Below are 14,289 nucleotides of genomic sequence, written 5' to 3'. Positions count from 1 at the left end.
ACAAAAAAGATTTTTGAGGAACGTGTCGTCTGACCTTAAGGACATCTAAGGTTAAAGAAGAAGAGGGAAGGAAAATGAAAAACAAAATCAACAGATAACACGAAAGATATACTGCTATCACTTGATTTTTAAAGTCAAAAGAAGAAAAATGAACTTACAACACAGTCTGAACTTCTAGGTCCAGTACACCCCCCAGCGCACTGGGAATGACAGCATTCACTTATTGCATATCCAAAACAACCTGTTTCACAACTCTTGTGACATATCTCTCGTATTACTGAAATGAAACAAAACAGGAAATCATAATGGAGTCTTAGTAAGTGTTAATTGAAATCAAATGTACATCTTAACTTTGGTACATCTGAAGCTTTCCAGAAGTATGAGCTTTAATCAAGAATTTTGATATGACCTTGACCTCTGACATAGGATATTCTTCAAGGTTATTGCACATCACACGCTGTAGATTATCTTGGCCAATATAGGGCAAAGGGGGTTATTTAAATTAAAATCTAAGCATAAACAATTAAAGCTTCCTTTGTTGTTTTACAGGATATAAAAGCATTATCACTAACTTATAGCCATTACTCACATAGTATCAATAACTTGTAGGCATTTATTCATATAGTCCATGTATCATTAACTTAATTATGGGCATTACTCACATTGTATCACTAACTTATAGGCATTACTCACATTTCTGACATTTGTTGGGTCCACTTCCCCAACAATGGTAGTTCTTAGTTTCATTTTTAAAACATTCTGGAGCACATGGGGGGCCTGAAAAAATTTTTTATTGAATTGATGCAATTACGATACATGTATTTTCCTGTATATAAAACTAGCAAACAAAAATCATGAGGTTCTTCTGACTCTCATATTCAAACAAAGTACCTGTGGAAAATAATAACAATATATACATTCAAGATACTTCAGACAAAGGTAGTGTCAATCAAAACAGATAAAAACAATACTTACATAATTGGCTTGCTGTTTTTGATGAATTTGTTGAAGTAAATCTGACTTTGTATTCTGGGTTAAATTTGATGTCCTTCCATAAAATTGTATCATGATAACAAAGCCAATCATTATTGACAAAATATACATCTCCTCTTGTGATTTCTGGAAAAATCAAAATATGATTTTAAAAATCAACTGACATTTTTCATGTTATATTGGTTAATACTTCTTTACCACAAAGTCTGTAGTTACAAGCTGTCTTGTGAATCAACAAGTACTGATAAGACCCTTACGTTTCAAATTGTGTGGATGAAAATCAACTTTTTATTAAATATTCAATGTTAAGTAACATTGCCTTTAAATCTAAAATATTTATAATGAATAATTTGATTAAAACAACCCTTGATGATATATTTGAATTACCTGATAAATTAGTTAACAACAGTTCCTTGAGACCTCTCGTTTCATGATTATTCACACCAACAAACAAGCTATAGCTATGGTTCTTGTAATTAAACAACTGGTTCCCTCGAATAATTTTTAAACTCGTAAGTGGGATGGTTTCTGCTATCACAGAAGTAATAAGAACATAGCCGCTCACTTCCTCTATCTTGGATAGAAAACTCAAGTCAAATGTTTCATTTCCTTGCTCTAAAAATTTGATTTCTAAATTTCCATCCACATAGGTACAATTTTGGTAGCGTTTTTTCAGTTTGGTGTATCTAGCTATGTCATTGGCTCCACTAGTACTCACACCTTCTGATGAGCCCCTGCACACCTCTACAATGGATAAAACAAGAAAATCAGGTCATTTATTGTTTCGGTTTTTGTTTGGGTATACTAGTATTTCATAAAGATAAAACTCTTCTCTCAATGACCATTTTCTGTTCATTTCAATCTTCAACTATTTTATTAAAATTTTTGACCTCATATTGTTTTATTGAAAAACATTAACCAGAGTAAAGGGGATTCTTAGATCTCTCCTTGTCCTTATCAATTAATAAAAAATCATTGACTTTACAACCCAGCTAATAAATCAATTGGTTTTGTACTTAATTAAACATGCACTCCCTGTTTATATTTTGGTTCAGAGACAACAGCAATTCATTGCTATAATATTATGCCAAAACTAATTAAACAAACAAAAGTCTACGATAGTCATGCGTCATCCCTCTTAACCCACTGTTGTTGAAAAATATTTATTGCTTCATTAACCATTGGCTTACACTGTCAATGGTGGGATCATTTTCAAGAAATCTCTCTCTCTCTCTCTCTCTCTCTCTCTCTTCATCAGTTACAAGAAGCTGTCCATTACAAATAAGATTGAAGCCATTACAAAGTATAATAGCTGCCTGTTCATAATCACATTATGATATTTAATATGATTACAAAATGTTTAATGTTTTCAGGCAGTAGCATTATTTGATTTATTGAACTCCATCAGATATCAAAATGTCTCTATCTCAAAATCATGTTTTCTCTCCACTTATTCTCCCCCCAATGAAATAGAATTATGTCAATATAAAGCCAATGCTGTAGGAGTGAAATAGCCCCATCTCTACATAGTATCTCATCCTTTATTCATATCTTTAAGGAAGGTCAAAATAGTGCTCATACTACGCAATCAGGATCTGAGAAAATGTCTTGCATTATTAACTATCTAATATCTTATAAACGTAACAAATAGTTGTATTCATTTTTCTGAGTGTGGGTTTTTTTTTTCATTGCGTTCATCTTGTAAAGTACTTCTATGATAACTGACAATTTAATTAATCACATACTTTATATCGATTGGTAAGTTTAATTAATCAAGCACTGATTTTATTGTCCTCCAAAAGAGCTGATCATCTAACGCCCATACATACTCTTCTGTGTCAAGATTCACTTACAAGAAAGGGTATAACAAGTCCAAAATTGAGAAAGGATCTCAAACAAAAAATTTGTTAACTTCATTACTTAAATACAGATTGCAAAATCTTACTGGATTGATGGGTAAATATACACAAATCTTGTAAGTAAGCTTAACTGCCCTTTGGTAGATTTACAATCACAAAGAGGCTGAAAACCATGTTGTTACATATATTGCTCCCTGATGCTTCCAGAGTTTGCAGCAATTTGGTACCGATACAATAAAAATTGATTTATCCATGGGTATGACAAGCCCAACCCTATACTATTATAAACTTCCTACTCAGTGACAAGTTTTCCATAACTCACAAATTTGAAGTAATTTATGGTGGGTAATTGTAAATCGATAAAAAGTCTTTGCTATCAAATGGCACTTACTTTAAGATACTATCTTTGGTACTGATACCCTGTAGAAACCTTTGACCATGGTAGACTGACAAAACCCATGTCAGTGAAATACCTACAGTTTTTCTCAGCAAGAAACAAGATAAAATTCTGAGAAATACATTATCTTCCTGCAAGCACTTGCAGACTATCACAGATTGCACTTTCTGCAATGAAATAAGATCAGGGAGTTTTAATGCAGTTTTTGACCATTAAAATGATAGTGAAACTGAAATTGGGAACCTTCCAAAAAGAAATGTTTAGTATAGGAAAGATAAATGTCAAATCTTGCTGGGCATAGCTTCATTGCAAATTCTCAATTTTTTTCCTCTCCTCTCTTAAGCAGACGGATTAAAGTGGGTTATCACAGAATCGGGACATACCCCAAAAATTGATGTCTCAAATCTTTTCAACTTTCCTCTGGAGATAAAATCAAACATGAAAAAACTTGCCATTGATTAAGGGGAGTCTTGATGGCAAATATGATACCTAGTTGCCTCCCTTGGTAATGGTTGCTGATGGAAATGATGAGAATTTATACAGGTTTCTTTTTATCCTCTAATGATCAGGAAGGGTTGAGATTTATGATAGGGGACCAGCTGCAATCTTCGCACAGATAGGAAATTTATTTCATTCCTAGGCTTCCATAATTGAGGGTCATTTAATGTCATTTCACACTGCATGACTATTCCTATGGAGGAAATCTCTAAGGATCTAGTTAAAAAGTTTTCAAGATGACAGTCTGTACTGGTAGTTATTTACCATTATGATTTTTACCTTTGACATACTTAGTTTTTTATTTCTAAACACTGTGGTATTGAAAAGCCATCTATCCTATAGAAAGTGTTGGATGATTAATGTAGAGAATAATGACTTAGATGCATGTTGAAAAGCTCTTTTCAACTTTTAAAAAGTTTCGAAAAATAATATGACCTTATGTTTTTAGAAAGGAAAGAATTATTGTCAATCATTGGCAATTTTGGAACCACAATAAGAAAAATTCTTTGAAGTACATTTCTAATTGATAAGTTCCTAAGGAGCCATCTTACTCACGACAATTATTTCTGTCAAAATACAAAAAGTACACAGCTCTGGTGCAATATATTCCAACTCTCTTATCCTTATTATCAAGTATTTTTCAGCTCATAAAAAGGAGATAACTCCTTTATCACCAACTTCCTACATGACCAGTTCATGAATTTGTGACCTTCTCCAATCTAATCTAGACCACCAATTTAGCTTCTGAAATCTGGGTCAATAGGGACTTCTCTAAAATACCTCACAAATATCTCGCAATTAAAAAGTCGCTTACAATATCTCTTATCTTCACACGAGATGCAGTATTTCACCATCCACTTTCTTGCCTATCAAGTTCTGGAAGTGATATAATGAAACATTTGACAGCCAAACGTTTCAAATGGCCCTGATAAATATTATCAGGTGCCCAACATATCGGTGTAAAGTTTGATAAACCAGTAAAACTTTTATCTTCATCTTTTCATAACATTATACACAAAAATTCTGACTGCACATCATCTCCGTTCAAATCATTACTGAATTTACTTTTTTATCATATAAAACCAATACTAAAATAGAATAGGCAAATTTTTTAAATTAAAAAAAATGTTTTATGAAAACCACATATGGATGCTCCCTTTTCCATTTTGAGAAAAAGTAAAAATTAGGACAGTTATCTATCATCTTCTGGTGTTCATCAAATAACAGACAGCCTGACACTGTAAAGAATTCTCTGGGATTGACAGAAAGTAACTCGTATTCTGATACTGCTGTAAAACTGATGGAAGCTCTCTATCACCAGGGAACAGGCATCAAAATGTTGACATGTGAAATGTTTTTCTTAATGAAGGATTTTTACACCTTCCCTATCAGAGAGCCTGTTAGCACATACCTGATTCTCTCAACATCCATTCCCAAAAAACCTGCATTGATTTGTACAGATGAATATAAACTTTTGTGATATGGTTATCAAAAAACCTTGATTCACTGTGATATATTTTTTTTTGGTAAATGATGATAAAAAATATCATACGTAATATAAAATTTATATCACATAGTTGTGGCAAAATGTTGGACCTTAAGAGAGATAACACTGAAAAGTTACGCCATCTGAATTCCAGATACTGATAATTTCGAATTTAATTCAATGAGCTGTTAGAATGCAATAAGTCTTAAATCTCCACAATCACAGTGTATAACCTGATCTCTCGCAGTGGGTATCCTGCTTCCTCCATTATCAAACCATCCTTTAACCATAAAATGCTGGAATGCAGGGAATTATTTATGAAATATTATATTCAAAATTAAATGAAACATCTACTATTCAAGAGATGATGCCATCAATCCTACCTAAAATCAGAATCAATCCCAAGAGATCTTGAAGAATTTGGGTTATTTTATTTTTTCTGAGAAAGCATCATTTTTTTTTTTTCAATTTAAATTTTGAACAGTGTGATGTCTTAGCAGCAGATGTTCACAGTTTCATGGTTAGAAGGGTATACGTAGAGTGCAATAGCAATAAAAACATCTCTTATAAGTTTTCACAGGTGTCTGTTAGCATGGAAGAGATAATGCTGTTGTTTTGCAATGCATCCAACTTCTAAACTTTTGAAAAATCTTTTAAACTGGATCAGATTTATGGGTTTTCTTTGAGTAGAAAATGAATGATGATATCTTGTGCATGCAATCATTGATATTCTTCCAATTGCATAGAAAGAAAATATTCTCTCTGTGTGCACACTGATGCAACCCACCAATTACTCGTCGCACCTGTCAGTGCATACTACATACATACTGCAATCAGAATTGCATATCAAAGGAGAAATAACAATTATTACCCCCAATCATTGATGAAGTTTCAAGTCAGCAGGCATCATAGTACAGATCTATTGCCTCTTTTCCACCCTGCACCAGACAAATGATGACAGAGCACCCTCAAGAATTCTTCCAATTCTTTCTGGCAGGGAGCAGTTGGATGTACCATCTGAACCCATCAAAAGGTTCTTGCACCAATGAGATCTGTTACTATTACATCACTTGAATCTAAAAGCTGACAATTTGACTGGAAACCATCATGATATCCAGATGACTGGGTGATTTCTTTAAGGTGAATCAGGCCTAAAACCAATTTCCCTTCTAAGACGGCTCTCTTCTGTGAGATTCAGGATTTCATGTAAATATCTGCTTCAGTATTTCTTCAAGTTGTCATAGTTTTGTCTTCTGTACTAAACTGCAGCATAATATGTAACCATTTTCAAATTATTTTAAATTTCTATATATAGTTGTATCAAATAGTTATTTTAGAGTAGTAACTAATAAAGCATTTGGGTTATATTAAATTTTGTATGAGCAAAGAACACTGGTACATGTATATGTTTCCCATATCTTTAAATTTCAATGAAAATGAATAAACTCTGTTATGACAGAACGTATTTAATCATTCAAAGATAGAACCATTTTAACAAGAGCTTGGACTTTGGGAAGCTGTGTCAAACAGCATTGTGTCTAGGCTTGCCTATTTCATTGCTAGCCACAGAGCCAAGGCTCTTTGAAATCAACAAGATTTGTCTGGCTTTTGAGCTAAGACTATGTAATCAGTGCATATTTCGCTTGAAACCAGAATCATTTTTAACTTGTTATGACCAAGAAATAGATAATTACGTCCTACCAAAATCCAAGGTCTTGTTAAAATGATTCTATTTCTCACAAGTACACATTTGTTCAAATAAGAAATTCAAGTCAGGCATGAAAAAAAAACAACTGACAATCTAGTTCATTTTACACATTTATGGGCCACAACACCAGAAAAGATATGAAATTTCATACAACCTTCACTTGGATACCATTTTTACCCATCAAAACTCATTTTGAAAGTAGAAACATAAAACTTCAGATTTATATTTAGCTTGGGTTTATAAATCATTTAAGACTACCTCATCATCCAAGTTTAATTTATCAAATACCTTTTTGTTTTTACAGAAAAATAGTCCTTTTTTAAGTACCAAACTTTATGAAAAATAATGAGGATGTGACAGAACATAGGTACTGTATTGAGCTAGTTCATTTATCTAGCGGCTGGCTAAAGATATAATCCATACTTCAAAAAAATGATTTTTTTTATAAGTCCTTCATCAAAGGAAATCTTGATTTCAAGAACTCCATAAAACAGTTTTTTACTGGAGAAATGAGGAGATTGAATACTAACATTACTAAAATCTGAAGCACATTTTGTTATTTTGTTGTCTGGAGAGTTTTTGCAAAATCAAACATTTATTAATCTACAAACATGAGCTTCACGAGAAATGTAAACTTCATGATAAACATATATATTCCTTACATTGCCAATCCTTATAACCGATTTTTTTGTCCAACTGACATATCCTTTTTTTAAAACTTAATCTTATATATTTATTTTATTACATGAAGTAGGCAATATTTTTTTGTATTTGTTGCATGTTAAGGATTAAGCTATACATGCAAAATGCTTGTTTTTGGAGGTAACACCAAAGCTTCATATTTCCAATCAAGAACCAACAAACCGCTGATAAACCAGCCAACGCCGGGCCATACAGACAGGCTTTATCATAGTATTGAAGGGAGTTTCTTACAACTCGTTTCTGGATAAAGTAAAACAGTGGCGCTTTATTTATGTTTTCCTACTCCAGACATACTAGAGTCTGTTGATGGAACCCATGAAATCCAACACAGAGGCCAGATTCATGATCAACCATAAATGTCACCCCTGCAGAGTGAGTACAATATGACATTGTAGAGGAGTTTAATTCAGTTAGAACCTAGACACGTGCTTAGATTGAATGGAACTCCCAGACCTTATTCATGAACTTTAGAGACAGGACTTTCTTTGAGGCAATCATTCTCTGATATCAAATGATGAAGAAATTGATGGTGCAAACAGGATGGGTGTTACACATAAAAATGTGTAAGAAGGATAGCTGATACTGATAAAACAAGAAGCATTCTGGGAAGGAAACTAGAGATGACTATAATCTGCCTGTTTTGATACACACAAGAGGAATACATTTTAAGACGGGTGATTCAATTATTCCAAACAGGCTGTTTTTGGATAAACTTTAGGAAACTTGTCTGTCATCCAAAACAATTTGAATTAAAGCATCATCAAAACTCGTATCATGAGCATTTCCTCTATTGAAGCATCATCAAAAGGGGTTTAGTCTGGTTGAGTAGTCTGTGAGCAGTTCTGATATTGGAAGATAATTTTTGATTACAAAAATTCTTCTATCAAATCTGTTGGAGATGTTTGTTTACATAAATCTATATTCCTAAGTTATTTTTTTTTATATAATTGGCAAGTTTCAACTGCTTATATCTACACTATCCTACCAGAAAACCATATTACTTCATAAATTCTTCCACGACCTTCCTTAGTGGAAATTTAGAATACCAGTACAACATTCTTAGATTCTTCAACCACTGTATTTCTAACATTTGCATTTTTATTGACATTTTATTTAAACATCTAAATTCCATTCTGTTAACATCTTAAGCCACTTGCAAGTTTTACTCAAAAGCACTAGAGAAAGATCACAGAGTCTATTTAGGTTGTGCAACATCTTGCTATAGATGCCAGACAGTTGTACTATAAGAGCTACTCCATACAAAACGTGGAAGGGAGGGCATTACTCAGTGACAGCAGCATCCCATCTATCACTTACAGCCAATTAACACAAATTACTCTCGGTGTTACAGGCAGGAAGAAGGTGGAACATGGTGTCTTATCATCTTCATCCCACTCAGTTACACCCAAATCATGCTGCAGATTTTTTTTTTTATTAAATCCCCAAAACTCTAAATCCATGCATCTTTAATCTAAAACCTGTTTCTTAATGCATACCTAAAGCTTCAGCACAAAATTATCTTTTAAATTATTCACCCACATACATACTTGATATATATATATATATATATATATATATATATATTAATTTGATCAATCAGTTAACTTATTTATAAAGGGTGCACATAATCTTGAAATATCACTTTCGACTTTCCTTGACAAGTGTCTACACAGAGAGGGCCATCCTCTTCCTGTCCTGTATTAACTGACATTATTATCTACCATAACAATCAAACATAAAATCTGACAGATGCAATAATGGCTTTGGTCAGTTTTAATATGACCATGTGGTCCACATATTGTCCATTCATAAAGCTCTGGTGGGCCGGTCAGGAGGAGAGCTTAAGGGTGTCTGAACCATTGTTATTACTATTGATCCAAGATAGTCACCATTATCAGAAGCTCATCTAACTTCAGCCGACAAATTATCTTGTACTATTCTTTCTACAGATCTAATCAAATGCATCATCCCTTTCATTATTAAGATAAGCTTCAATTGCTGGTCATTTTGGCTTCTTATGAGAAACAGAGTTTTTCAGTTCACTTAAAGTGACCACCTGCAATGAAATTAGTAAATCCCCAGATAATAATAATTAGTCAGAGAATGACAGATTGATCTATCATAATTAAACATTTTCAACTGATTAGAGAGCCTTTGGGTAACAGCAGGAACTTTACCCATTCTAGGCTTAAGATGATATAAAGCTAGCCCATTAATACAAACACTTTCATGTAAACTTCACATTATCAATTTATCAAAAATAGACATGGCTTTCAATGGGTTAATTACTTTAGGTCATAAAAATCAATTTGCATCCCTGCCACTACTCAAAATGCTAAACAAGATGGAATTGAAATAGAAAACTCAAATAATGGAATACCATTTTATCAGTTGTTACCATTGAAGTGACTTTCTTTCAAAATTAAAGATATTCCATTAACATAAAACTTTTTGTCTGTCAATTTACCATATCTGAAAACTTGGTTGGTCTATAATATATGGGGTTGTGGGCCAAATTCATCATCTAAATGCATTGCAAAAAACACTATTTATACTGCATTTGATGTTTTTCTGGGATGTGGGATGGCATCCTTAATGACTAGATCTCAGATAACCATCTATTTAAAAAAGACCCAGATCAGCAATGCAAACAAGTCCTCAAAAATAGCTTTACGGCATGACGATTTTTGTTCCAAGTTTAGCTGACTACAATATATATCATAAAATAGCATAATGCTCGATGTGACACCAATGGTGCAAATACTAAAATATCTAGTCTTACTGAAGATGCAAATCTCGATGTTTTCCAGCAAATAATGGATTTGTTCTAGCCAGTTTGTTAGCTATTTCAGTCATTAAATATTGAAACAACTCTTCAAGGGCTATGTTTCTTATTCCTGCAAACACAATTAATGCTTTATAGCCAAATGGATGTTTAAATAAGACAAAAAGCACTCATTATCTCCCCCAGTGCCAAATCAAGGATGGAAAATGGCCAAACTGTATAGTAAACAGGTGGGACATCAACAGTTCCAATCTCAACAGAGCAATAATGTTTGTTAGTGAAAAAAGGTTGATCTAGAATTTAAGAAATTGATGTTGGCTGCAACTTATACCTTCATTGCTAGAGGGTGTTAGCCATGACTCTAGGGGAGCATGAAATAACGCAAAAAAAGTAGCTTTGATGTATTAAAAAAAAAAGGTCTGTTTACCGTCTGCTACATTAATAGATTACTCCAATCAATGCCTACAAGAATTAAGTCTCATTGGGGCGAGCAATTTTTCTTTAGTTGCTTCAATTTGCAATTAATAAAAGTACTAAGTAGTTGGTTGTTTCGAGTATATTATCTAAGAGCATGCAAGAACATCATCACTACAATTTAGGAAGTTACAAATTGAGGAAAATGATGAAGAATGCTGTGGTTACAAGTAAGAATGAATAAATAATAAACGAAAAGAGCAGGCTATCCAGCTCTTGTATCCATTGGAAGCAGAGCCAAATATCGTGATTTGCTGCATGAAAATTTTGGCTTCCACTATAGAGTAACAAACATATAGGATCTGTGGCTCATTACCAAATGCTAACAACCTCTTCATTACAGCTGCACCAATCACACAGGGTCTGTACAGAAAGGGAGAGAGGCATCACACCATACAACCTGTCAGCTAGCTCCTCAAAAGATCTACAGCTGAATGCTATACAAAACAATAAGCAATCATCACATCTCTTTCATGGACATTGCAGTGTTTACTTTTTATGTCAGAAAAATTAGAAAACTGAGATGTAAACCCCATCTCTAGACCAACAATGTGTATCGTTTGACAATTATGGCTCTGGCAGAAACACAATAGGCTTTTACCAGCCAAAGCCATCAACAACACTCCAACTTTTTTGATTTAATATGCTGTAAATCTTAGACATCCATAAATGTACTTCTTTTCAAACATTACTAAAACTCGGAGTTGAGTCTTAATGGGATTTAATTAATGTGTTTGTAATTTATCTTAAAACTTTGACAAGAAAATCCATTTAAAATTACAAGGCAGCTTTAAAATTCTTGAAAATCAAAATCAATATAAACCAAAACAATTTCACCATAAGAATATATACTGTTGTTTTAGGTTTGTTTGAATACATGTACTTTAGCACAAATATCAAGTGAAATTCACCACCCAGGTACATACTTTCACTTATTTTTTTTAACCTGCTCATTGACTTGCAGGCATGCAGTCAAATTTCTGCTTTTAAGAAATATCTTTAACAACCCTCAAAATCTTTAAATAATTTTCTGAACATAAAAGGAATAATCTGCTGCATCAGCTAGCGTTAGACCAGAGTGCCCAATTTGTTCATGGACCATATAGCAAATGGAGACTCCTGCTTGCCTTCTGCCATTAAAATACTGTGATCTCTAAGATACTTCAGCAAGGCTTTTCTCATTATTTGCTCTATAACAAGTTGTATCATGGTTTATCGTATTTGTGGTCAAGCTTACAGTTATATAATCCAAAGTCACCAACTCTGCAGGGAATTTTAACTTTACTAATTCACACACAACAGAAAAGCACTGAACAAGAACAGATATTGTTGACATCTAATTTCCACTGAAGTATTTGCGACTGGCGCCCCTAGGATTATTACCTGTGTAAATCGACTATGTCCCTCAAAGATCACACACACACAGTTAAAACAGTCTTCAGTAAACAAGATTTGCTTTCTTTTGAGATGACTTCTGAAAAAGTGTGGACTAAAATATTCATGCAATAAGTAGATCTATACATTTGAGTACTTGTAGAAAATTTAGTTAATTTCTACAGTTATTGGGACTATGTGCTTTAACTTATGTAACTAAAAACAAATTGATTATGTTCATTTTAAATACACCAACAATGTCAACAGCTGGGGGAATCTGCCACTATTGTAAAAAAAAAAAAAAAGAAAGGTCCTTGCTTTTCATTAAATCACTTTTTTTGACACATTCTGTACACAAAAAGTCAGTCAACACCATCTTGTCCTCTGCCAGCTATCTTTTATTACAAGATACCCTCCATAAATCCAGGGGCTATATAACAGCCTGCGTTCAAGCATAAGCTATAAAGTGAAATTAAATCAGGGTAGATCAACAAAACACTCTCTCCGTGTTTAGACACCACACATACACACTGTACTTGCATGCACTTGGCAAACACGAATTGCATAAAATTCACCTGGTGTAATTTTTTTTATCGGTTCAGTCCAGATTTCAAAAGTACTAATTATCCTAAATACCCATGTGGAAAGATTATAACCCTTCAGTGCCTGTCTAAACTTCAAATATCATTTAATACAGAACCTGCATTTTACTACTAAAATTCTGTCTGGTTATTTCGACCATAAAGCTGCCACCTGGGGTTCAGGTTTTCAAGTTTGATGATCACTTTGACCATTTCATCTCTGACATTTGAAGTGTTCCTCCCTTATTTTCAGTGACCTAAACCTTGTGTACATGCAGATGCATACAAAATCAGCTTATATATCTGAAAAGCATGTACAATATGTAAATGAATGCCCTCTTGACTCTGCTGCTATCCCTTTTACAAGAATATTATTAACCTTATCCATTTGCTTGAATAATAATTATTCCGCCGAAAAGGCTGAACCTTTTTCCCTGTGAGAATTTAAATCTGTGGGATAGTCAATGGTTTACATACAAAATCTAGAAATGAAGTATAGCCCTTGCATGAGCAGTACATTTAAACAAATATTTAATTTGATAGGTAAAGAAAAGCTTTTCAAAAAAGTGGAAACTGTGGTCAAGCACAGTTTTCCCCACAACTAAACCAATGGAATTGATTTACACCTTATGAAAATACAGGAATGTTATCACAATACAGTGAATATAATGCCATTGCTATGCTAAGAATAACAAAGCAATTAGAAGAGAACTGTGAATCATCCATCCTCAACACATTTACCTTACAACTACATGTAGTTTAAAGTTTTAATTGATTTAAACAAGTTCTTAAGTGATGTACCATCTCCTATCTGAGTTGGCTTGAGTGCAGACAAGTCGCCAAAACTATGTCCTTTGATCACTACCAACACAGACTTCTACAAATTGTCAGACATCCCCCATCAAACTAATCTGTCGACCTAAACATGTGAGCAGAACATACAAATACACACTGTTCAGCAAAAGGACAGAAAACACAAATAGACCGACGAAAAAGAGAGCAAGACCTCTTTGTAGAGATTTCATCATGGTTCCTATCAAAGAATCCATATAAGTGGCAATAAAACGTGTTCTTTGTCACTGGTTGGTGTTGTCGCTTGTTATTTTTCCGTCTGATTTATCTTAGGACACCTTAAGAATGACAAAACACAGCTAGTTAAATACACTTGGAATGACCATGATCCTAACATATGGTAACAAAGTTGAAATTGGAAGCATTTACAAATGATATGCTAACAGAGTTGAAATTGTATGTATGAACAGATAATACACTTCCCCCACCCGCATACCCAAGAAGACTATATGAACGCAGGTATAGATAAGTACAAGTACAGCTAGTACTTGTGACAAAGGAATGAGTAATTCATGTGCAGTATATGAAACAGTGGGCCCTAGAACCATAACAAATGGGGATAGGTTTTCGAGTGACAAAG

At 33.5% G+C, this 14,289-nt stretch overlaps 1 protein-coding gene across 3 annotated transcripts in view; it reads right to left on the bottom strand.

Annotated features, from left to right (window-relative positions):
- Nucleotides 1-14,289, bottom strand: part of LOC128157355 (epidermal growth factor receptor-like) — a 54,770-nt gene that overhangs the window by 24,962 nt on the left and 15,519 nt on the right. For all 3 annotated transcript variants that reach the window (XM_052819854.1, XM_052819853.1, XM_052819855.1), the window contains exons 2-5: nucleotides 1,381-1,737; nucleotides 976-1,119; nucleotides 694-777; nucleotides 159-277 (exon numbers count right to left, since the gene is read on the bottom strand). In XM_052819854.1, the coding sequence (XP_052675814.1) occupies nucleotides 159-277; nucleotides 694-777; nucleotides 976-1,119; nucleotides 1,381-1,737 (704 nt within the window). The remainder of the gene's footprint in view (nucleotides 1-158; nucleotides 278-693; nucleotides 778-975; nucleotides 1,120-1,380; nucleotides 1,738-14,289) is intronic.

The sequence above is a fragment of the Crassostrea angulata genome, chromosome 7 (assembly GCF_025612915.1).
Source record: "Crassostrea angulata isolate pt1a10 chromosome 7, ASM2561291v2, whole genome shotgun sequence".
Taxonomy (NCBI): Eukaryota; Metazoa; Mollusca; class Bivalvia; order Ostreida; family Ostreidae; genus Magallana; species Magallana angulata.
This window is presented reverse-complemented; position numbering and strand designations above follow the sequence as displayed.